General features: G+C 38.4%; 3 protein-coding genes and 1 pseudogene across 5 annotated transcripts; 1 reads left to right on the top strand and 3 right to left on the bottom strand.

Annotated features, from left to right (window-relative positions):
• Nucleotides 1-1068: 1068 nt before the first annotated feature.
• On the bottom strand, nucleotides 1069-7391 carry LOC126630766 (phospholipid-transporting ATPase 1-like). 2 transcript variants are annotated; one of them, XM_050300944.1, is made up of 8 exons: nucleotides 6049-7391; nucleotides 5264-5967; nucleotides 4860-5166; nucleotides 3981-4689; nucleotides 3738-3861; nucleotides 3393-3612; nucleotides 2410-2868; nucleotides 1069-1562 (listed from the first exon to the last, which is right to left on the bottom strand). In XM_050300944.1, exons 1-8 carry the CDS (start codon nucleotides 6900-6902, stop codon nucleotides 1343-1345), a joined length of 3597 nt encoding a protein of 1198 aa, XP_050156901.1. In that variant the 5' UTR covers nucleotides 6903-7391; the 3' UTR covers nucleotides 1069-1342. The 2 variants fall into 2 exon arrangements, with proteins under 2 accessions (XP_050156901.1, XP_050156900.1); XM_050300943.1 differs by having other exon boundaries at nucleotides 5264-7391.
• A 1046-nt stretch (nucleotides 7392-8437) lies between these two features.
• LOC126629062 (gibberellin 3-beta-dioxygenase 1-like) lies at nucleotides 8438-9555 on the bottom strand (annotated as a pseudogene).
• Nucleotides 9556-16258: 6703 nt separating this feature from the next.
• Nucleotides 16259-17839, top strand: LOC126630787 (gibberellin 3-beta-dioxygenase 1-like). The gene is made up of 2 exons (XM_050300998.1): nucleotides 16259-16874; nucleotides 17119-17839. The coding sequence occupies exons 1-2, from the start codon at nucleotides 16303-16305 to the stop codon at nucleotides 17720-17722; spliced, it is 1176 nt and encodes a 391-aa protein (XP_050156955.1). The 5' UTR covers nucleotides 16259-16302; the 3' UTR covers nucleotides 17723-17839.
• Nucleotides 17819-23306, bottom strand: LOC126630777 (uncharacterized). 2 transcript variants are annotated; one of them, XM_050300969.1, is made up of 8 exons: nucleotides 23075-23306; nucleotides 22336-22917; nucleotides 21440-21549; nucleotides 21280-21356; nucleotides 21011-21080; nucleotides 19271-19361; nucleotides 19128-19190; nucleotides 17819-18559 (listed from the first exon to the last, which is right to left on the bottom strand). In XM_050300969.1, the coding sequence occupies exons 1-8, from the start codon at nucleotides 23153-23155 to the stop codon at nucleotides 17936-17938; spliced, it is 1698 nt and encodes a 565-aa protein (XP_050156926.1). In that variant the 5' UTR covers nucleotides 23156-23306; the 3' UTR covers nucleotides 17819-17935. The 2 variants fall into 2 exon arrangements, with proteins under 2 accessions (XP_050156926.1, XP_050156927.1); XM_050300970.1 differs by having other exon boundaries at nucleotides 21440-21540; nucleotides 23075-23305.

Raw genomic sequence — 23306 nt, 5'->3', positions numbered from 1 at the left:
ACTAGAAACTACAGATGGTGACAAATTCTCGATTTAAACCCTAATCCCCCTAACAAAAGCCTACTAGGATAAGTACTCCAAAAGCTTGTACACCAAGGAAACCAAAGGAAACATCACACTTGAGGAACCAAAACACAATGTTTCATATGATAGTGTACTTGAGCTCTCAACATGACAGATTGAGAAACTAGAAATTTCATACGGTAGTAGACTTCCACCAAAAAACCGTAAATTTCTCCAAAAATTAGACTAGTTTAAAATACTAACTTGTATAATAAAAAACAAATTTATTAAAAGTAAATAACTAATTAGAATTAATTAGAAGAAAAAAAAATCAACATGGTTTTAAATAATTACACGTGTATTGAAGGAGGCGGCTTGGACGGATCTACCCCTCTCACACACGCGAGAATGATGAGCACGATTGAAGTGAACACACATTTCAAAACATGTGTATGGCTTCAATTGACGAGCTTGCAAAGGTACCTAAGGCCATCTCCAATTGAGGGCTGGTCAGATGGCTCGTTTTAGCCATCTGATCCTCAAAGATATTAATATTTTAATAAACAGTACAAGGTTATATTTGTCTCCGTCTCCAACCGAGAGCCAAATGGCCAAACGTAATTTATTATTTAAATTTAAAAACTACAACAACTTAAAAATTCAAATCCAACAACTTAAATTTAAAAACTACAACTTATATTTAAAAACAACTTAAATTAAAAAACGATAAATTAAATTTAAAAACTACAAATTAAATTTAAAAACAACATTAACTTGAATTTAAAAACTACAACAACTTAAATTTAATATCCACAATCAACATCATCTTCACCATCCGCCATTGTATAATTTATATGTTGGTTAATGTTATTTACTATTGTTTCATATTGTTTAACGTTGTTTCATGTTACTTAATTTAATTTAATGTTGTATAATTTGTATATATTTTTTTTATATCTTCGATGTAGAACTCTATCTTACATCTGTTCTCTAACACTAGAAACCCCTGTACTTTTTGGTCGATTTCAAGTTAGTATGAAGGATTCAATCTGAACACATCAAAACTTCAGTGGTAAAATTCATGTATTGTATCGACTGTCTAATTCTTCTCTCTTTTAAACAAGTCTAATTACACCGAATGAATCTTAAGGTACAGCAAAACAAAAGAGGAACACAAAATATAAGCCTGGCACTACAAAGTTACAAACCCTATCCTTCGGATAGCAAACAATAAACAATGAGGCAACTACGAGAGAGATACTCTGAAGCAGCCTAAAGAATAACATTTTTACAAAAGATACAAAAAGAGGGAGATGTCGAAAGCAATAACATCACCTTCTCATCTCCTACGCAGGTCCAAGATCGCATCCATTTCTATTTGTGCAGGGTTTGACGCGCTTGGATTGCCGAACTTCTCAAATTCTCTTGCAATTTGAACATCACAAGGTCTATAGTACTGATACAGAAACTTTACAACAAAGCGTGGAGCGATTGCAGCTGTGACGATTGCCAACAAACATAACCAAAACGATGCAGTCTTTGCGACTTGAAAAATGGCCCTGTCAAATTATATTGGAGTTGCAAAGATTAGCATATACAAATGCAAGTGCCATCTATAATAGAAAATTTCAGAAATGCATGTGGGGAGCTTCTCAAAGCACAATAAACTTGTTGGCATTTGTGACAATGACTATTTTCAGTTCCAGTTAAAAAAATTACATTAATAAAGTTGGTGATGGCGATTTCTTAGATGGCGATTTCTTAGATGGCTTTTTCGCTATTTCTAGGAGAGGGGAAAAAGATAACGAATATCATGTCCTACCATGAGCTGCAGATAATGAGTTTAGCACTTCATGTAACCAAAGAAAAGGGTTCATGGATAGAAACCAAGATGTAATACTTCTAACAGAGTTTTTCATTATGTAAAGCGACTTGAGACTGTTCGTTACTAGGAAAGTTTTGAAAGAGATTCAACAACCCCGATGTATTTCAGATAATTTTTTTTCTGGAAACGATGTTTATTTTGGGAATGGATTGCAGAAGCATGAATTCTGCCTACATTAATATTTGGGATAGATGTACTGTGCCTCCAATGCAAAGAAACACTTGCATTTAATTATTTGTTGAAATTAGTAAGCAATCATGAACTAAATTAACATCCAGTTTTGTGTTCTTTATTTGACTCTGTATTGTGAGCTATTGCACTTGCACTAATTGAATGAGTCTACGAGTTTGAGAGGACCTATATATCATGATATCGAATCTTTTGATCATTGCATGACATAAAATGCAACATAAATGCTTGCCGCTGCTTCTTATAGGGTGTCATAGTTTAAACAAGTTAGAAGCAATTATGTTTGTGCAAAAATAAAGATATACATGCAATACTACGATTAGAGAGCATACCAGTAGCCAACCAGTGAAGGTATAGCATCAATGACAATGACACAAATCCAAGTCGCAATTATAGATCCCCAAATTGATGCATGTGTAATCCAATTCCACCGGATAACATCCATAGCCAAATGAAAATTAACCAAAATTACCACTGCAAGTGTCCAAAGATCTCCTATACTTGATGTATCAATGCTGCTGCCCCAATACGCAAAGAGAGGGATAAAGAAGACAGCCAGACTTTGCCACAATGTGTCACCGATCGTTAACCAAAATAATTTTGAGTTGTAGCATTCTTGTCTCTGACCAGCTCCGTATAGCTGCGGGTAATCTAGAAGTGTCCTTCTACTTAGGTCCTTGTCAAGAATCCCAACAACAATTGTAGGTGCTGCAGTGTAAATTATAGAATACAACATGCTGCTCCATTCAGTGATCGCAGTTGTCAAACTAAAAGAAGTGAAGAGCACGTACCTACACAGACCACATGAAATATAGTCAGCTAAAATAATAAGAAAGACTTCATACAGATTCTTCTTTCTTTTATTTTCCTTTACTGGTTAGCTCCATTCAGTCCTCCCCTTCAAAAGAAATAATAATAATAATAATAATAATAGTCACACCATGATCTATACGTCAATTATAATTTCAAACAGATTACACTTCGGACACAGAGACCTATTTTGGCGCAAATGTATCCAAATCTGACTAGCTTCATACTTTTAGCATCACGTTCAAATGTCATTTCCACAACATTTCTAGCTAGAAATTAGATGATGAATTTTTTTTTTTTTATGGAAGCCAGAGATTCTTCCTCTCAATGACAGTGAGTTCTGACATAGACAACCATGTGCAATCCTCTCCCTAGTATTTTGTTTATTTAATTTTTAAAAGAAAAACAATGTCCAAGACAAAGTTCAGGCTCAAGGAAAACAATTGTAATCTGCAGAACAACCACACAGTGTAACTGAAAATTTATCTGACGAAGAATTACTCACCAAAACAAAATAAGAACAAACACTGCATTCCTATAGAAATTGTATAATATCATATAGCCCATCCGCTGGTAATTCCAATGACCGTGTACCAATAAAAGGGGAACTAAGAATCTGAACTGCCCCATTGCAAAATCGGATGCCATGACAGCTTGCCGACCTTCTTGGCCACTGATGCCAACTCCCACATCAGCCATTTGGATCATTGAAACGTCATTAGCACCTATCAATATAACAAAAGAACCTTCTACTGTCAACACCAAATGTAAATGAGAGTGGGCATATACTAATTCTGGTATTGGAAACATAAGATATCTACAGAAGTGAAATAAATAGAATAGCGTTTACCATCCCCAATGGCAAGTGTCATATCAGTCGTCCTGTTCTTCACAAGGGCTACAATTCCAGCCTTTTGCAATGGAGCCACTCGGCAACAAAGCACCACAGCACAGTTACTTGCTAGTTCAAAGAGCTACAGTAAAAATATGTTAGATCAGCATATAAGACATCATCTCAGAATAAATAAATAAAACACATATGGCATTGTCTAGATATGTAGAAAACTAAATAGGTAGGTCTAAAAGCAATTACCTTTTCCTCAAGTTCACTGTCAAGAATGTACACAAGGCTGGTGCCGTCAATAATTAAAGCTACTTGAGTTCCACCATGTCCAGAGTTTCCTCCGTCGGTGTGTGTATCTGCAGACACCGTCAGGAGCTTCCTAGACATTAGTACGGCATCCTCTAAACCCCTTCGACATGAATCCTTAGAGCTACTGTTAATTATAATCTGTGTCATTCTTCTTGTTAGAAGCTTTGAGGAGTAGCCGATTGATATGGCAGTTTCTTGCTTGTCCCCTGTCAAAACCCATACCTGAACCCCTGCTGTTCTTAGAGAGTCTATTGCTTCAGGCACCCCCAGTTGCAGTTTATCTTCAATGCCAGAGGCACCTAGTATAATGAGATTGTTTTCTATGTTGCCCGCAACATTGCGAAGTAGAGCAGCCCTACCAATTAAAGCAGTGCTTGCTTCCTCAAAAGACAAGTGCCACTGCTCGAATTCTGTAGCACTCAGTTCTCGCATGCCCACCACAAGTGTTCTCAAACCCAAAGAGGAGTAAGCATGAATATGGACTTCTGTTGCTCTTATTATATCCAAGTTCAATCGTTTGTCTATTACACTGAACATGGTTGTGTCAGCACCTTTTACAAAGACTTTGACAGTCTTATCAGGGCACCCCAATATAACCGACATTCTCTTCCGATCACTATCGAACTCATGCAAACCCAAGACATTGAACCTGCACTGCCCGGGAATGGTAAGTTATGAACTAGAAATAAAAGGTCTTTACTCTCTAAAGGAAGTTCAGTATTAATTTACTAGATTGTAATCACAGGGATTACACAAGCATGATTACTCAAAGTCAAAAGTATCTATATATAAATTAATTAAAAGACATTGTCAAATTACCTTTTCCTGTCCCCTTGGATATCAATAATTATATGACCAGAGGTTCGTTCAATAAGCATAAAACCATAGGCGGCGGCAGCATAAACCAATGCTTGTTCATCTGGGGACTCCCCTTGGTAATCTAATAATCCCACATTAGGATCAGACGTGTCTACAACAAGAGGCACAATGGTATTACAAGCTGCCAATGCCAGGAAGAACTCGTACACATGTTTGCCTTCATTTGTATTCTTTCCACTTCTGAGTAATTGCTGAAGTTCTGGGTCAGCCTTCACCTTCATCTTTGGCCTCAAAATCTTCCCATCAACTGATACCGAACAAGAAAAATAAGATATTGCAAACTAGTAAAACAATTGGAAGTACTAAACAGAAGAAAACATAATCAAAAGAAAAACATTTATTACCTTCAACAGAGTACCCCACTTGCTCCAAACTGCTTCTCCCACCGTTATAATCTACTCCCCAAATGCTTGCACATTGAAATTCCATTTTATTTTCTGTCAGCGTACCAGTTTTGTCTGAGAATACATACTTAATTTGTCCTAAATCTTCGTTGATATTCAAAGCTCGGCACTGAAATCTTGAATTAGAGGCCTCATCATACATTTGACCATCCCTGATCATGAAGTAAGCCTGACCCACCCGGACAAGCTCCATAGAAATGTACAATGAGATGGGGATCATGACCTGGAACACAATGACAGACATAAGGAACGTGAAAATAATCTCTAAACCCCATCCATAATAGTTATAATCGTCCACTTTCCCCTCTGAGTAGTCCTTCTTCCTGTAGAAAAGTATGTCATCCAACTTCTCATTGTTGCGTCTCAACCAAACAGCAGCACATAATGAGACAACTGTACACAAAGTAACAAGAAATCCAGAGAGCAAAATGATCTCAAAGTTCATACGGGTCTCAAGGCGACTCCTCTTGGATGGGGCTCCAGAGTTATTGAGCATAACTTTGGTCTCACGACCGGCATATACAGCAACTCCAAGTGCCCAATGCGTATTCTTAAGCTCACACCCTCGAAGTACAATGTTAGAGGGTCCCAGTGACAACCGCTTCCCATCAATTTCCATGAATGCGTGAAGGCCGTATATGTTCCTGTTGGGATTTTCACAATTAATCACCCCAGTAATCTTCTCCTTATCAGGTAACTTGGAGAGGGTTTCTTGTTTAGCGTACCTCGTCTTCAAATTTGACTCCCCATCTAAATTGATAGTCTGCACATAAGCAACCCCAGTTGGATCACTCGTTGAGAGCAGTACCATATCACAAGGTATAGCCTCATTTGCTTCAATTTTGATGATTTCACCAACTCGAACATCCTTCCACTTTTTCGACTGGAACTGGTTACCAACCAAAACTGATGCCAGACGATTGTTCTCAATTCTATCAGACCGATGCCGCCTGTAGTCCTCGTAGGCATCCTTAACAGCAGTAACAAGCAACACAAATGCCAATGGCAATATGGAAACTCCACGGCCAAAAACCGCCAGCTGGGGGAGCTGATTGAGCACAGCAATCACAAGAAAATATATGTATGCTACCCTATGAAACTGTTCAAACAAATTTCTAGGCAAAAATGTAAAAATTGAGTACTTTGCCGTCCTAATTGAATTACCAGAAAACGCAAACCTCTCATTTGTTTTAGCAACATCATCTATATAAACAACCCTTACATTCTCCTCGTTCAACTCCTTCTGGGACATGCTGAGCGCCTCGGAATCAGCTCCTCTCGATCCATAACGCACTGGCTTCGATCCGACATCGCCGAAACTCACTTCCCAAACAGAATTGTTCTGGGAAGCCTTGGATTGAAGGGAAGAAACGCTTCTAAGGGAGGTAGAATTGAGGGTGGTGGGTTCAACGTTGATGGAATTGTCAGCTGCAGCTGGGTTTCTCGAATCCATGCCGGAAAACGATCCAGTGCCACCGGAAGTGGAATTTAAGAAATCAGAATAGATGGGCAGAGTAGGGAGGTGTTGGGTATTGGGGGTTCTTGGAGATGGGATCAGAAAAGGCCGCTTCGAGGTCATGATCCGAAAATGATTCAGATCACAGAGGCCTCTTCCAACAGCATTCAGTCAACAATCATGAAATCCACGAAATACCCAGATGCCGAATCCGATCAAAGCCGCAAACTTTCACAAGAACAGCAACGAAATCTCGAAAACAAACGAACCCAGAAAAGAAAGCAAGCGAATAATCCAGTAGAGTCAGCTAAACATGCAAGAATTGTACATACAAATTAATACAGAAAGTTGGGAGTGAGAGAGAGAGTCTTTGGGTTGAGCTTAGTGGGTTAGCATTTAAGAGGAAATTGAGGAATTGCAGACAACAGTTGAAGGAAACGTGTGATGGATTGGAAATGGAGGATGAGGAAACGTAAAAGGTCAAAGGCAGGCATTATGGAGTCTGCGGAGGAAGGAGGGCGGCCAATACAAGAAATGTGGAAGAAGAACAAGTCGTAAAGGGTGGCCACAGCAAACATAATCAAAATTCAAAAATATTCTTCTTCTTTCTCCTTTCTTTATTTTCAAATATTCTAGAAGGAAGGAAGGATTGGCAGTGCTAAGAATCCAATTATATTAATTAAGCTGGGGATTATCATTAGTTTTTGTATTCAAGGTTATAAACGTGCGTGGTTGTCTGAGTTTGACTGGACGGTCTTTTATTTCCATGTTGTTTCCTTTTCTGTGAGAAATTTTCAGTACATGCAAGAAATACAATCTGATACGTTATGTATAATAATTCACTTTGTTGAAATTTATTTTATAAAGTTTTTAATTAATCGTGTTATTATCCTTAGTATACTGATTCATGCTCTTTGTACACTAAAAAACAGGGTGTGCTATTCATATACATTTTTTTACTTCTCACATATCCTTTGTTAATTTCTAACATTTGATCTTCTTCAATTCACCTGATCCAACAATCGAAAATTAGAAGGAAAATTAGAAAGATGTGTGAGAAGTAAAAAAATATGTGTGGATATTACACCCCATAAAATATCTCATTTCCTACTATTTATGTAATAAATATGATAAATTTCTTGATTTTTTTTGCCATGCAACGGGCATTGGCTAAATCGAAAAAAAAAGCTACTCATATGGTTATAAATCCGGAATATATAATATTACAAGATGGCCAACCATGATATTATCTACATTAAGAGAGTGGGAGAGTGGATCAAACCTCGCAATAAGTCAACCATGATATTATCTACGTCTACATTAAGAAAGTGAGAGAATTGATCAAGCCTCATAATGGGCAAACCATAATGATATGGCTAAAATCCGTCTTTAGAGAGAATCAAACTTAATACCTCTCACTTACAAGTGAAGAGGAATACCACTAAACCGTAGTATCAAGTGACATTTATATTCTAACTAGATTAAAGGAAGAGAGAGATTGAACTCGAAACGCAGTAGTTGTAAATTCTGTAGCGAAATTTTAGTCATCTGATATCTTATGTGCTAGTCATATTTTAATATTTTTATTAGTCTATTTTGGTTTTCATCGATCTTCCTACGAGAGTTTGGGTGCATATATAACCATTACAATCTTCATATCTAAACAAACATGCATCGACCCCATTGATCCAGCATATATCTCAAATAGAGTTGGGCAACACAAAATCTTTGAAAGCATGACAAGAAACAGATTAGAGGCAAAACCCCAATTATTCAATCCAAACAAAAGTTAATAATTTAGATCTGCAAACCCGTTACTTCATAAGAGGATCATAAAGCCGAAGTGATGGAAGTGCTTTGTCCTTGAGCTTTGCCTTGGTGTCAATGTACTCATTCCAATTAGTGACCGGCCGGTAGAGGGGTAGGGTGGCTTGGGCCAACTGGCTGTGATAGGGGTGCGATTTTGACGGCTGCCGGCGGTCCATAATTAATGTTAAACAAGTGATATACGGTGTTGTGCCCGTTTCACCAAGACCGATGGAGGACACTTGAGTACAACCCGTTGGATAATATGCTCATGAGGTCACCAACATAGACCACCAGAATCGTGAACCAACCGGTTCCCTCTCAAAAAACTTGCAAGCCATCGATGTTGATCTGGTGGGCAATGGAAACGAGGCTCGAACCAGTATGGGGAACAAGGTCTAGGGCCCGATCCGGATCCGGACAAGACGGGTAAGAGTTGAGCCGGAAGACAGCAAATGCATCTTGGTCATCACCTTTTGGACAACGTTATCCTTGGATATTCTTAACAAGGTAAGCATTAGCCACATGAGCCTAGAGGCAAGCCGCTTAATCTCTTTCTCAAATTCTTCGGTAATGCAACTGAAAATAGAGAAGATTTTAAAAAAGCTTGGTCAGTCGGTACACCCAAATTAAGTAAGAACCTCTTAGAAAAGCGGAAATTAAAAGGCGTAATGCTACATGGACATACATATTTGTTTACATATTCTAATGCATGTACGTTTCTTCAACAAGCTTGGACAGCTTTTTTCTGTCAAAGACTTGGGTGCATTGCACTACTTTTTGGGTCTCGAAGTCACTAGAGCTGCAGAAGGTATTTTCCTCTCTCAAAATAAATATGCACTGGATCTTCTTATTAAAATTCACATGGAAGGTAGTAAGCCTTGTACCACTCCTCTTGGCACTCAAAAACTGGATCATACTGGTTCTCTATTACCAAATCCACATGAATATCAATCAATAGTTGGTGCATTACAGTACTTGACTTGGACAAGACCTGATCTATTTTTCGTTGTTAATCAATTGTGTCAATTTCTTCACTGTCCACGAGACACACTTCCAAGATGTTAAGAGAGTACTACACTTTCTCAAAGGGTCAGTTGATAAAGGACAATGGTTCAAGAAGAGCAATCTTAATCTAACTACATTTTCATATGCAGACTGGGCCGGCTGTGTATTTGATAGAAGGAGTACTAGTGGCTATTGTGTTTATCTAGGCATCAATCTTATCAGTTGGAGTGCGAAGAAGCAACACATTGTTGCTTAGTCTTCCATTGAAGCTGAATATTGATCTCTCGCACATACTTCTGCCGAATTGACTTGGATTTGCAAAATATTCAAGGACATTGGATTCCCCTTATCTCAGGTACCAGTTTTGTGGTTTGACAATGTTTCTGCTATTTCTTTAACTTCAAATCCAGTTTTTCATGCTCTACTAAGCATGTCGAGATCGATTATCATTATATTAGAGAGCTTGTTCTTGCTCATCTTCTGAAAGTTCAGTTTGTTCCCAGTCAATTTCAAATTGCTGATATTCTTACTAAAGCTCTGTCAAAGGCTAGATTTTAGTTTCCACGATCCAAGCTCTCTCTTGGTTCCCCTCCGCTCAGCTTGAGGAGGTGTAAAGACACAGATCAACAATGTAGCTCCATGTTAGCTACACAGTCAGCAATATCTTAGCTAGGCTATCATAGTCTGTTATGGTTTGTTACAACAGAAATGTAACTAATCTTAGCCTAAGTTTAATTAGTCTTTACTTAAGTCCTTGATCATTTTTGACAAATGTATAAATACCACAATGTAATATTGTTTGGACCCAAATTTACACCATCGGCTCGTGCAATCAAGACCGTTGAGTGAGCATAGCTCCCAACCGTTGGATGGAAAAGTGAAGATAATTTTATTATTATTAAAATATAATATTATGGTTTTTATCATAATAATTATCTTTTATTATGAACTATCTTGACATATTCTTAAACGAGATAAATAGGATGCAGATTATATCCCTGAACAAGCGGTACAATTCAAATTGATGTGAATATTTGGCATGTGGACGTGTGGTTTGGATCAATTTTGGTTGACAGATATGCACGACATCAGATAATGAAGCATGATTGATGGGATATTATCCATTTAAAATATGGTGATAATAAAAAATGAATTTGAAGTTCCTGATGCATGCGGCAGTTTTGGTAAAAGATGATGAGAGCCTAGGAAAGCTAGGTTTTTGGTGATGATGTGGTGATGTGATAAGCCTAGGATTGGATGGTGATGGAGTTATGATAAGAAGCCTAGGTAGGCTAGGTCTTTGGTCATGATGGGATAAACCTAGATGGGTTTTTATTTGAAAAGTCAGCCACACGGATCATATTTTATTCTGCAAGTTAGAGTTGCAGTTGGACTCCATAATTATCTAGTTGTGTCAAGCAAATATCAACCCTATAAATACAAGGCGTTGTGCAACGTAAAGGGGACCTCCAACTCAACACACAAACTGCCCTGCATAATTCCTCGCTCAATGCGAAACCTCTCAAACATCTTAAGATTTTTATTTTCTTTTTTGCCAACACATCTTCAGTTTGGATAAACAGCACTGTGAAGGCAACCGGCGAACATCTTCATCTTGGATAAACAACATTGTTGTCGTAGAATCAGCCGACTGCGAAGCACCTTCAGTTTAGATAAACAGCACTGGGACGAGGCTGACTGGCTATCTATCCAAGTCTCGGTCGAGAAGGATTTTCAAATCCTTATTGGCAGAGCTCATCTCATCAACCTTCTCGGCAAAGTGAGGTGTTACCAGGTTACTACATTCGGCACCCTGAGAGCCAAATTTGATATTAAACTTCGCAGAACAAACAGCCTTGTCTTCAGGCTCTAGAACCAGAAGGCCGAGACGTGTTCCTTCCTCGGCCGCAATCGCGAGTTTCAAAAGTCAGCAGCGCACCCAACGCAACATCAACAAATTTTACTCGCCGGCCGAGCTCGATCGTCGGGTTAGCACGCCTCGCACATAATCGAATGACATAGTTAGCTTATTAATTACTCAGCATGCGCGCCACGTAGGTTTGGTAGTTTTTAGGGTCAACATTTTGGCACGCCCAGTGGGACCAAGTGCTAAAACTACGAAGTTCACATGATATATCAAGATCACAATCAGGATGAGATTCAAGGCCTATTCAAGGAAATTGTCGAGCAACAAAAACTCCTTGACCGAATCGTTGAAGCAAATGAAGAAAGGAAAAAATATTTCTCTCAAATGATAAAGGTGAAGGTTCATCACAACTTACAAGATCAATGGTTAAAAGAAGATAGAGCTCAATTTTATGAGTGGCTCGATAAAAAAAAAACATCATTTGGGTTCAAATCAATTCCATTTGAAGAATGGTTGGATCAAAAGGTCAGGGGGTAATTTTTCGTTCTGGCCATAACCAACATTCGGCCTAAGAAGATTGTCGAGACGGTCGAAGAAGAACCTAGGCCACCTGTTTTTTCAATTGAGACTGAAATTATGGTAGGCCTATAAACAAAAGCTCAAGTTTCTAAGCCACAAATCGACTTAGCAAATGATTCGTTAGAAGAGTGTTTCGATGATGAACAAGGTCGATACACAGCTTTGGACGAAAAGGCCACATCAATTGATATGGTAATTGGAGACATGGTCTTACACGTCGAAACTACGCCAATTGACATGGTTATTGGTGATAAAGCCGATATGGAGAAATCCCATACGGCTAAGTTATTTGAGTTAAAAGCCGAAATTAACAAAGTAATTATGCCTAGGGGGCATAATAATTGTTCGACACATTCGGCGGCCAATAACAAATCTTTCGTTAAGCCAAACGTATTTAGAGATGATATTTTATTCAGCCTTGGAAAGACTCAAATTGAAAATTTTGATAGAAAAATATCTCAGCTCGGAATAAAACATCGTTGGCCTCCTCCTCTTTATAGTTCGGCCACTTTCGTTTTCTTCTAAAAAAAAAGATAAGAATAAATTATTTTCTTAATCATCTGGCTAATTAAGCCGATGCATAAGAAAGTAAGGGGGGCAACAAGATGGTGCGGCAATCCAAAAGATGGTGTGCTCGGCTTAAAAAGTTGTTCTTTAGCGGGGCCGAGAAAAGATGTTCGCAGAAGGCCACTTGTGCTAGGTGGTAGGCCTTCGTGTAGCCTAATCCTCACTCGGCGAGATTGGTTTTGGAGTCGGCCGAATGAAATGTTACATATAAGTACACTTTCTCAATTTGACCGATGCCATGCAGACCTTGACAGTGATTGGGGACAAGTGGATTCGGTTACCAATGTTGCAGTCCCTTAGATGCGTACATACAATGTTCTTCCTAGTGGTTGCCGAATTTTTCAACAAAAGTGGATTAGTTTTTGCCGAATAAATTTTTTTGGCGATGGTTTCTTGGTAGTTCTCGACCATATGTTTTTCTCGACCAACAAAGATTTGATAAGCAGTCGTGGCATTTGTAGCATGAACTCATGTTAAGAGGACGTAATGCTTAGGCCGAGGGTTAAGAAGGATTTAGTTGGATCAAAAAGGACTTGATCTTAATGACCGAGGGTTGTTGGTCAAGCTCGACCATAGTATAATTTGGCGAGGCAATGTTTACAACAGGACAAATCTTGTCGAATTGAAATCTTGGCCAAAAAGTATGGCATGCAAAGATTGGCATTTGTTTGGAATTTCTTAATCATGGCCGATAACATCATTTAATAGGTCACGAAGTGATTTCTTTTATGACCTTGGTTTTAACAAGGCCATTTTTCTCGGTTCCACTCTCTTTCTCTTAAATGTAGTGGATAGACGAGTAACATGTCGAACAGTTAAGAGCCAGACACAAATGATTAATTTCCTTAACCATTCGGCTTACAAGCCAAAGCTTAAGGAAACTGGGGGGCAATGTTTGGACCCAAATTTACACCATCGGCCTGTGCAATCAAGGCCGTTAAGTGAGCATAGCTCCCAACTGTTGGATGGAAAAGTGAAGATAATTTTGTTATTATTAAAAGATAATATTATGGTTTTTATCATAATAATTATCTTTTAATGAATTATCTTGACATATTCTTAAACGAGATAAATAGGATGCAGATTATATCCCTGAACAAGCGGTACAATTCAAATTGATGTTGATATTTGGCATGTGGACGTGTGGTTTGGATTAGTTTTGGTTGATAGATATGCACGGCATCAACTAATGAAGCATGCAGGATCGGATATTATCCATTTACAATATGGTGATAATAAAAAATGAATTTGAAGTTCATGATGTATGCGGCAGTTTTGGTAAAAGATGATGAGAGCCTAGGAAAGCTAGGTTTTTGGTGATGATGTGGTGATGTGATAAGCCTAGGATTGGGTGGTGATGGAGTTATGATAAGAAGCCTAGGTAGGCTAGGTCTTTGGTCATGATGGGATAAACCTAGATGGGTTTTTATTTGAAAAGTCAGTCACATAGATCATATTTCATTATGCAAGTTAAAGTTGCAGTTGGACTCCACAATTATCTAGTCGTGTCAAGCAAATATCAACCCTATAAATACAAGGCGCTATGCAATGTAAAGGGGACCTCCAACTCAACACACAAACTGCCATGCGCAAACCCTCGCTCTACGCGAAACCTCTCAAACATCTTGAGATTTTTATTTTCTTTTTCGCCAACACATCTTCAGTTTGGATAAACAACACTGTGAAGGCAACCGGTGAACATCTTCAGTTTGGATAAACAACATTGTTGCCGTAGAGTCAGCCGACTGCGAAGCACCTTCAGTTTGGATAAACAGCATTGCGACGAGGCCGACTGGCTATCTATCCAAGTCTCGGTCGAGAAGGATTTTCAAATCCTTATTAGCAGAGGTCATCTCATCAGCCTTCTTAGCGAAGTGAGGTGTTACCAGGTTACTATATTCGGCACCCTGAAAGCCGAATTTGATATTGAATTTCGCAGAACTAGCAGCCTTATCTTCAAGCTCTAGAACCCGAATGCCAAGACGTGTTCCTTCCTCGGCCGCAATCACCAGTTTTAGAAGTCAGCAGCGCACCCAACACAACATCAACAAATTTTACTCACCGGTCGAGCTTGGTCGTCGAGTTGGCACGCCTGACACACAATCGAAAGACGTAGTAAGCTTATTAATTACTCGGCATGCGCGCCACATATGTTTGGTAGTTTTTAGGGTCAACAAATATTCTATTCAATCAATGAAAAGATATTTTCTCAATATGTTGCTTGTCCCAAAATGCAGCTATAAGATAGAAGCCGTAGCCGAAAATTTGACCTGGTGAGCAGGCAGCTTTGAGCTTTTTGTGGGCTGGCAGGGAGAAAAGGCTTCGAGCAGCAGATTCCTTGTCATGAACCAGAGACTGGGGGACTTGGTAACTCATGTAATGAGAATCTGGTAACCCTTCGTTGAGGGTTGTTCATGCATGAGAATCTGGTAACTCATGTAATGAGTTCAATTCATCAGGGACATGGTCCAACACCATATTCACAGAGTTGCCTTTGTAGGCATCAGGGACCACTCTTGCACTTGCAGGCATGGTAGAGAGAGAGAAAGAGAGAGAGAGAGAGAGAGAGAGAGAGAGAGAGAGAGAGAGAGAGAGTATTTGATGCCCTTAGCTAGTGAATATATAAGCATTGTCAAAGCTTCTCAAACCCAATAATTAACCTCTATCACATTTATGTACTATATGACGTGACAAATGATATGTTAACCTCACTGAATGAGATAAACTCATTAATAACATGTACAAATCACTTACCACATCAAATCAAACACTAATGTGGTTAATATTTTCCAACAATAAAAGAAAAGGATTGGTAGAAAAATAAGAGGAGTCAAATTCTCAACTCTATAAAATATAAATTAAGGAAAATATCAAGGAGATTATATTTTTGTACCACATTTGTATATCATTCTGATATAATAAGTGGTGTGTATATGTCACGTCAATTAATAAATTTATCTTAGTGGATGTTGATTGTATGCATCGCTTTCCACATGAAATGGTATAAATTTGTGATCTCCCTAGCAATACTTATAAATTAAACCTTTGAATTTGATTTAATGAACTAAAACATTTAAAATTGAAAGAAAATAGTGAAATACGAAAAGAAAAAAAAAACAAATTCATTAATAAAAGTGGGATGTGGCTTCAATGTTATAAGTATCATTTAATGTTGGTGGTGTTTAAAGCCTTAGATTTGATCTCCACAGCTATTTACCCATAAAAGTAGGATATAAAAGAAGAGGATGAAAAAGGAGTCAAGATGATGACAGGACGTCAGGACCGACAACACAAAAATGAGTGAAATGATGAAAAATGTGAATAATATCTTCAAAAGATGTGCAATTGGTAGAAGAATAAAAGAAGACAAACGTAAGTCAATACGTAACTGAAATATTTTATCTGTAACCGTTGTTTGTTTCTATGAACTTGAATATATTTTGCCAAAATATATTAGAGGATTATCAATCCATGCATGAATGTAAATGAGAGCATAAACGAGGAACTTGCCATGGTAAAGTAATGAATTGTCCTGGTGATTAGGATTTTCTTTTTTTTTAGTTTACATTTTTTCGAGTTCAAACCCTTACTCTTCTCCTTAATGTGAACTGGTATAGAATATCACTTGTAAAAAAAATAACAAATAAAAAATAAAAAAATAAAAAAACAAAGAGAAAGTTGCCACCGTCTCTATATATGCACACAGTCCTCACTCTCTCTCACACAGTCCTCTCTCTCTCTCTCTCTCTCTCTCCCTCTCTCGTATTACTATTATCTACTATGTCGAGTGGAAAACTCTCAGATGCATTCAAATCCCACCCTATCTTTCTCCACAAGCAACACCCAGACGACTTCAGCTCATTACAGGAATTACCAGAGTCGTATGCATGGACGTCACAGCTTAACGAATATCCGTCTTTCGAATCATTATCTTGCTCAGAGTCTGTGCCGGTGATCGATCTCGCCGACCCAAATGTCGTTGAACTCGTAGGACATGCATGCAAGACTTGGGGCATGTTCCAAGCCACAAACCATGGCGTCCCCCAAAAACTTGTTGACGACATGGAATCTACTGTTCGAAGCCTTTTCTCTCTGCCACCCCAACAAAAGCTCAAAGCAGCTCGATTGCCCGATGGCATTTCCGGTTACGGTTTCCATCGCATATCTGCCTTTTGTGAAAAGCTAATGTGGTCTGAGAGCTTCACTATCGTTGGCTCACCACTTCAACATTTTTGCCAACTTTGGCCCCAAGATCACACCAAGTTCTGGTATGTACGCATGCATGGACGCATTACTCCAACCATTAATAATTATATACGCTATTTAGACATACAAAACTGGCACTCTATCTAACAGAGGTGTGCTTTACAATATATTGTGTATTCGAAAATGCGTTAGCAATTCAGTATGTTAGTTTTTTGTCTTTAAATTGCATACTCAAATATATATTGCTTATATATGTGTATATATTGTGTTTTTGCTTTGAACTGTGTTTGATTTTTGTTTGGTCAGTTGTGTTACTGAAGAATATGAGAAAGAGATGAAAAGACTTGCAGCTAGGTTGATGTGGCTAATGCTTGGCTCATTAGGCATATCCAAGGAAGACATCAAATGGGCGGGTCCAAGAGGTGAATTTGAAGATGCATCTGCAGCCTTACAATTGAACTCATACCCCGCTTGTCCGGATCCAGATCGGACCATGGGTCTTGCCCAACATACTGATTCAAACCTCCTGTCAATTATCCACCAAAGCGCTAAGGCCAGTGGCTTGCAAGTTTTCCAAGAAGGGAAGGACGAGGGCCGGGGGTGGCTTATGGTTCCACCGGTCCCGGGGGCTTTTGTGATCAATGTGGGTGACTTCATTCACATATTATCAAACGGATTGTACCAGACCCCCCTTCACCGGGCAGTGGTGAACCGGAGCCAGCACCGTGTATCAGTTGCTTACTTATATGGTCCTCCGGAGAATGCTCAGGTCTCTCCCCTCTCGAAATTACTCGGCCCGAATTGCCCTCCGCTGTACGCGCCCGTCACTTGGAATGAGTACCTTGGAACCAAGGCAAAGCTTAACAACAAGGCACTTCAATCACTCCGACTGAATGCTCCTCTGAATTAGTTGCTGAGTGTACTCATATAACTATGCTGCGTCTTCCTTTGCTTTCTTCTTCCCCGTAACAAAATAATAAAACTTTAATTTCTGCTACATAAGAAATTAAGGATCTAAATATTTCTTTCTTGCCTTTTGACTTGATATAATATTCATGAATTTAACACAAGGAAAAAGATAGGAAGACAAATATAATACATTTTTGTACAAAAAGTAGAATTTCTAGTCTATGATTTCTTCCTCTTCTTCCCCAGGTCTCTCTGTTCCCTCTCCTTCACCATCATCTTCATCACTGCTATCAACAGAATTCCCGACATCGTTGTTATTTCCAGAATGATTGTTATAAACTCTTCCAACCATGGATTTATCACTTCCCTTAAAAGCATCTTTCTCTACAAGTGAGGACAACTTTTGAGCCACCTCTTCGTCACACGAACTTTCTTTTACCGCTACAGTAGGGAATTTCAAAGGTTTGTCTGGACAATCTTTGAAGAAAGAGTTTGTAACCATGAACCTAAACACCTGCAGCAGGTGGCTTCTGTCTCTCCTAATATCTGCACTAAGAAGCTTCTGCAGCAAGGTTGGCTCCCTTTTGTTTGGCTCCCTTTTGTCAAAAGAAGGGTCACTAGACGAATCCCTTTGATGTGATCTTTGCCTCTTGGAAAACCGATCCTTTCTATCATATTTTTCTCTCTTACCAAACTTGTTTGATGACCTCCCCTTCTTGGTCAATGTTTCATTATCTTCTTTTATATGCCCTTGATTTGAATCTGCGAGGTAGTGCGATGGTACTTCGGCAATTTGAACTCCCAACTCAGCCTGCTTTGTAAGAATATCCTTGAGTTGCTGCAACGAAGAATAAGTAAAACTATCAAATATAAGAAAATGGTGGTAAAGATTTACTTCTTCAAAGTCCGGAACAAAGTCGAGGAAAACCAGTATATCACCTTCTGAAACATAAACATCAAGCATGATACCAGTAATAGAAGAACATTAGTCTCTAGTAACTAGGTTCTGAATAACTTCCAACACTTACGAATCTAATTAAAAGAAGATGGATGAAAAGACTTGGATTGATTGCATATCAACTAACATCCTCACCCAGACAAAAAACTTGAAGAAGTAACAAATAACAAAGAAGAGCAGTGTCAAAGAGCTCTCATGACTAGATCAAAAATTTCAGGTTTAATGTAATACCAGTGATCTCCTTGAGTAACAATTAGACATATAAGCTACGATGCAGCTTATAGACATACTAACAAAATGCAAAAGTTAACTAGAACTAGCACAGTTGGCCCAGGTGATAATGAGTTGAGCAAAAGTATTGCTCAGTCTTGTAAAACGAGTAGTGTACAAATAATCAGCACGAGCGTGCACACACACAGAGAGATAGAGAGAGAAGTAACCAGCACACCTCTCGTCGAATGTTGGCCTCTCTTTCAATGACCTCTGAATTTATCAGCTTTTCACTTATCTTCTGCAAGTAGCATTTTAATATTAGAAAATCTACATTTCGATGGAAAGAAAAAAGAAGGCATGTCTCACAGTCAGCCAAACCTTCTCTATGTTGGATTTCGATGGGTAGTGCTTCCTACGTTCTTCCCGCCACCTCTCAATCTCTTGTTCCGTATATGACAAGAAAAGAGATCTTCTCATGTGAGACAGAAAGAAGGCACATCCATACACATAAAAAGAGCGATGAGTTTCTTTAAGAAACAGGAGAGTGTGATCACTCAGAAGGCAAGATGTAAGGATTATGGATGCTGAGAACGTAAAGCTAATTCATGACTAAATTTTGCACAAATACATATTATTGTTTACTCCTATCGGTGAGTGCCTAGGTACCAAGCCCATAATTGTAAAAAGTTTTAAGACTTCTGGAATTCATATATGGCAGTTACAGAAATACTCATCTTAAACTAAAGCGGAAGTATCTTGTTATCTATCCTCTTTCTTCGAGAAACATTATGGTATCATCAATTCTGGGATTACATTAAAATGGTATTTTCAAAGTCTTTGGAACTACAGTCAAACTATGGCCTTTATTGACAAAACCGGTGAAGTTTCAATACTAATATACTGTGCTGCAAGGCAGAAGAACAAGAGGCAAAAACAGTAAGGACCCAGTTGGTATTATCAATACAGTAACTAGCACTGCCAATTTGGCTGAGGTAGCTCAAAGCCCAACTTGTTTAGCTAAACATTTTAGGTTTAGCTGTCTTTGAACTTCGAGTAAGCTTATTCTGGATAAAAATTTGTAGGCCTAAAAAACAGCCTAAAGCATAGATCAGCCCAATTTAGGCCTCACACAGTATCTTCAAATAATTTTTCCATGCCAGCCTGCTAGTATCTCAGCCCAAATACTGCTCTACATAAAGGGCATCTGATCCCTAGGCTCAAAGGTTGGGCTGGGATCAACTCAGGCCAAGGAAATCGTATCTTAGTGAAGTTCAAACATGCATCAGCCTGCCAATTGAAAATCCTACTTTGACTACTCAACTACTCAACCAAGGATTATATTTTGTGACACTGTAACATGGCCATAATAAACTAAGGGCCTGTTTGTAACACTTCCATTTTCGGTTTTCGGTTTTTATATTTTAGTAATAGGCAGTGAAGAAATGAAAGGGAGAAAAGAGGGAGAGATAACGGACAGGGAAGGGAGAGTGATGGATGAGGGATGCAATGTAAACGAAATGACCTACAAGGAAAACCAAAATTTAAACCTCAACGCAATTCCAACAAGAAAAATTAAACACCAAAACAATAGTGTTACAAAACGAGCACTGAATAATTGAATATGATTATATCTAATGATGTTCTCAACTGATCCTTTTTATCAAATTCCCCTGTGAGAAAAAAGTTCACTAATTACCACTAAAGATTTGGCAGCCTGAAGTTATTCTCCAAATGAAGAAATGGCTCTTTGTTAGATTTTAGAATGCAATAAACTAAGCCAAAAATAACCTCAAAAGATGTAGTGAACCCGCTTTGTTGAAAACCATCTAAACAGAGACAAGTATAATTTAACCAAGAGTATGTTGTTAAACTTATAAATGGGGGTAAGGCTAGCCGACATTCACCTCTCCCAGACCCTGCGTAAAGCGGGAGCCTTGTGCACTGGGTACGACCTATGTTGTTAAACTTATAAAAGAGCAAAAATATCTTCAAGACAGTCTACAAGCCTGAGTGGTGAAATTTCAATTAGAGAAAACTCAGTAATTTGCGGTGAAATTGCAATTAGAGACAACTCATTAATTCGCATTCAAAACTATGATATGATAGAGCAGAGGTTACCTCTTCCTTTCCCTGCCCTGGTTTGAAGAGTTGGCCAGAGAAAACTTTCCTTCACTCTCATTTCTTAACCCTGCAATTTTGTGGACAGAGAGAGTGAGGGACTGATGAATGAACATCATGCTTACAAAAAGTATTCTTTTGAAAAAAAAGTAACAGGAAATCATGGTTTATGATATCTCTGCAATCCATGCTCAAGCATGCACAATGACATTAAAAGAATAGGGAGGAAAGATACTATATAAACTTGGTAGACAGGTATAAGTCCATACCTTTTCCCTTGTGCCCATTAGGAAAAGAGAACTTTCCCTTTGCATTTTTCATATGATGCGCCTGAGGATTCTGAAATCTACAAACCTATTTATTATGAATCACAAGTATTGGTCCAAATCTTCAGAAGTAAAATAATGAAATGACACTAGTATAACCTACCCGCCTTGGTGATTCTTCGGATTCTTTGTAAAGCTTTTGCTTGGTGATTGTTTCCAATTGGAATTTGAATTGTAACCACCACTACTATTTGTTTTATTTTCCTGCACAAGCTGACAACATTTTTATCAACCGCAACCAATGGATTTACTTCAAAGTAATATATTCTATAAGCAACTAACTGTTTTTAAGAAAATGTACTTAATAAAAAATGATGGCAAACTATCTATATCAAAGTTAACAGAAAAAGAAGGCAGGAAATTTTGACAGCAAATGATGTATTTTAAAAAATAATGGCCTTACTATATCAATATAATGTAACAACCTTGTCCATCGAATCGTAACCCACAATAAAGTGACCTACTAATCAGTATATGTAAATTAACCACCAAGTACACACATATACACAGACAACGGTTATTTCGGAATTTACCATGCCCTTGTAAAACATTACAAACTAAGTCTGTTACCAAATTTAAAGAAAACAAAAAGTAAGGGTCCATTTTATAACCATTTTGGATTTAGTTTTCATTTTTCATTTTACTTTTCCAGTTAGAGATAAAGGGGAAATACATGGGAGCAATTAGGGATATAGAAGGGTGGGAGGAAGGATGGTGGAAGAGATGTAGAAGAAATGTATAAGGAAATGTACACAAAATGAAAACTAAAAACCAAAAATAAACATTTTGTTTTCATTCATACATCTTTATTTCTTCCCCTCTCTCCCACCAACCTTCTTCGTCCCTCCTTTTTCCCCATATCTTAAACACAAAAATTGAGAACAAAAAAAACTAAATACGAATTGGTTATCAAGCAGATAAATAAATGCAGGGATATTCAAGTAAAACTTTTTGCAACAAAGAATATTAATTCATATCCGCAAGGCAAAACAAAGTTACCTGTGTCCCTTGCACTGGGGGTAGACCCAAGTTTTGCTGATTTTGGTTAACTTGCTGGCCTGCCTGATTAGAATGCAGATTAGCCCGGTTATTTGCAAACAATGGGACACTTTGAGACATTGTGGTCTGAGGTGCTTGATTTGATACCGGAAAACCATAATTAGGACGGACTTGTGGTGGATTTTGCATTTGCATTGGCACAAATTGATTCATGTTTTGCATTGAATTGGGCAAACAAAATTGTCCATACGGCAAACCCATATTCTGGTTCATCTGTTGCTGTAAATTTAACATGTTATGCCCAAATATTTGCCCAGGCACTTGAGATGACATCAATTGATTCACTTGCTGCACCAAATTGCAGAATTGAGGCATACCTTGCGAACCGAAAAACCCAACATTCAGCTGACCCGGTTGAGATGTAGGGCCAATGGAACCGAATTGAGGCATACCCAGATGGTTATTTTGCATAGGAAGAAGGTTGTTTGGTAGATTCATGAAATTGGGTAGAGCTATCATGGAATTGGAATTACTAAATTGGACTGGAATTTGGGGATTCCTGATACCCAATTGAGGTTGCATCTGCATACGCATAGAACATTGCAACATATCAGCAATGGATTAGATTCCGTAACCTCCTGCTGCTGCTTAAACAAACCATAAAAGCGAAAACCCAGAAAGCAGAAGCAGGTTGAAGTTAGTGAAAGGAGTTGTATTTTGGAATGTGGAAGAAAATTACCTGGTGAGGAGGTGGAGCCAAGCTACCAGTTGTGTGAGCTTGGTTTGAATGGCAAGGAAACGAATTGTAGTGAGGTAACATTTTGCAGCATTCGGACTGATACAGTGAGTTCTGGGTACTTTGAGGCAGGGAAGGAGGGGGAGGAGGAGGAGATAGGGTTTAAGAAGGGTTTAGAGTGCCTCCTTGTTCGCTTTGTCGGGGGGAAGGATTTGCAGTGTGGAGGAGTTTCTGG

This window comes from Malus sylvestris, chromosome 7 (assembly GCF_916048215.2).
Source record: "Malus sylvestris chromosome 7, drMalSylv7.2, whole genome shotgun sequence".
Lineage (NCBI taxonomy): Eukaryota > Viridiplantae > Streptophyta > Magnoliopsida > Rosales > Rosaceae > Malus > Malus sylvestris.
This window is presented reverse-complemented; position numbering and strand designations above follow the sequence as displayed.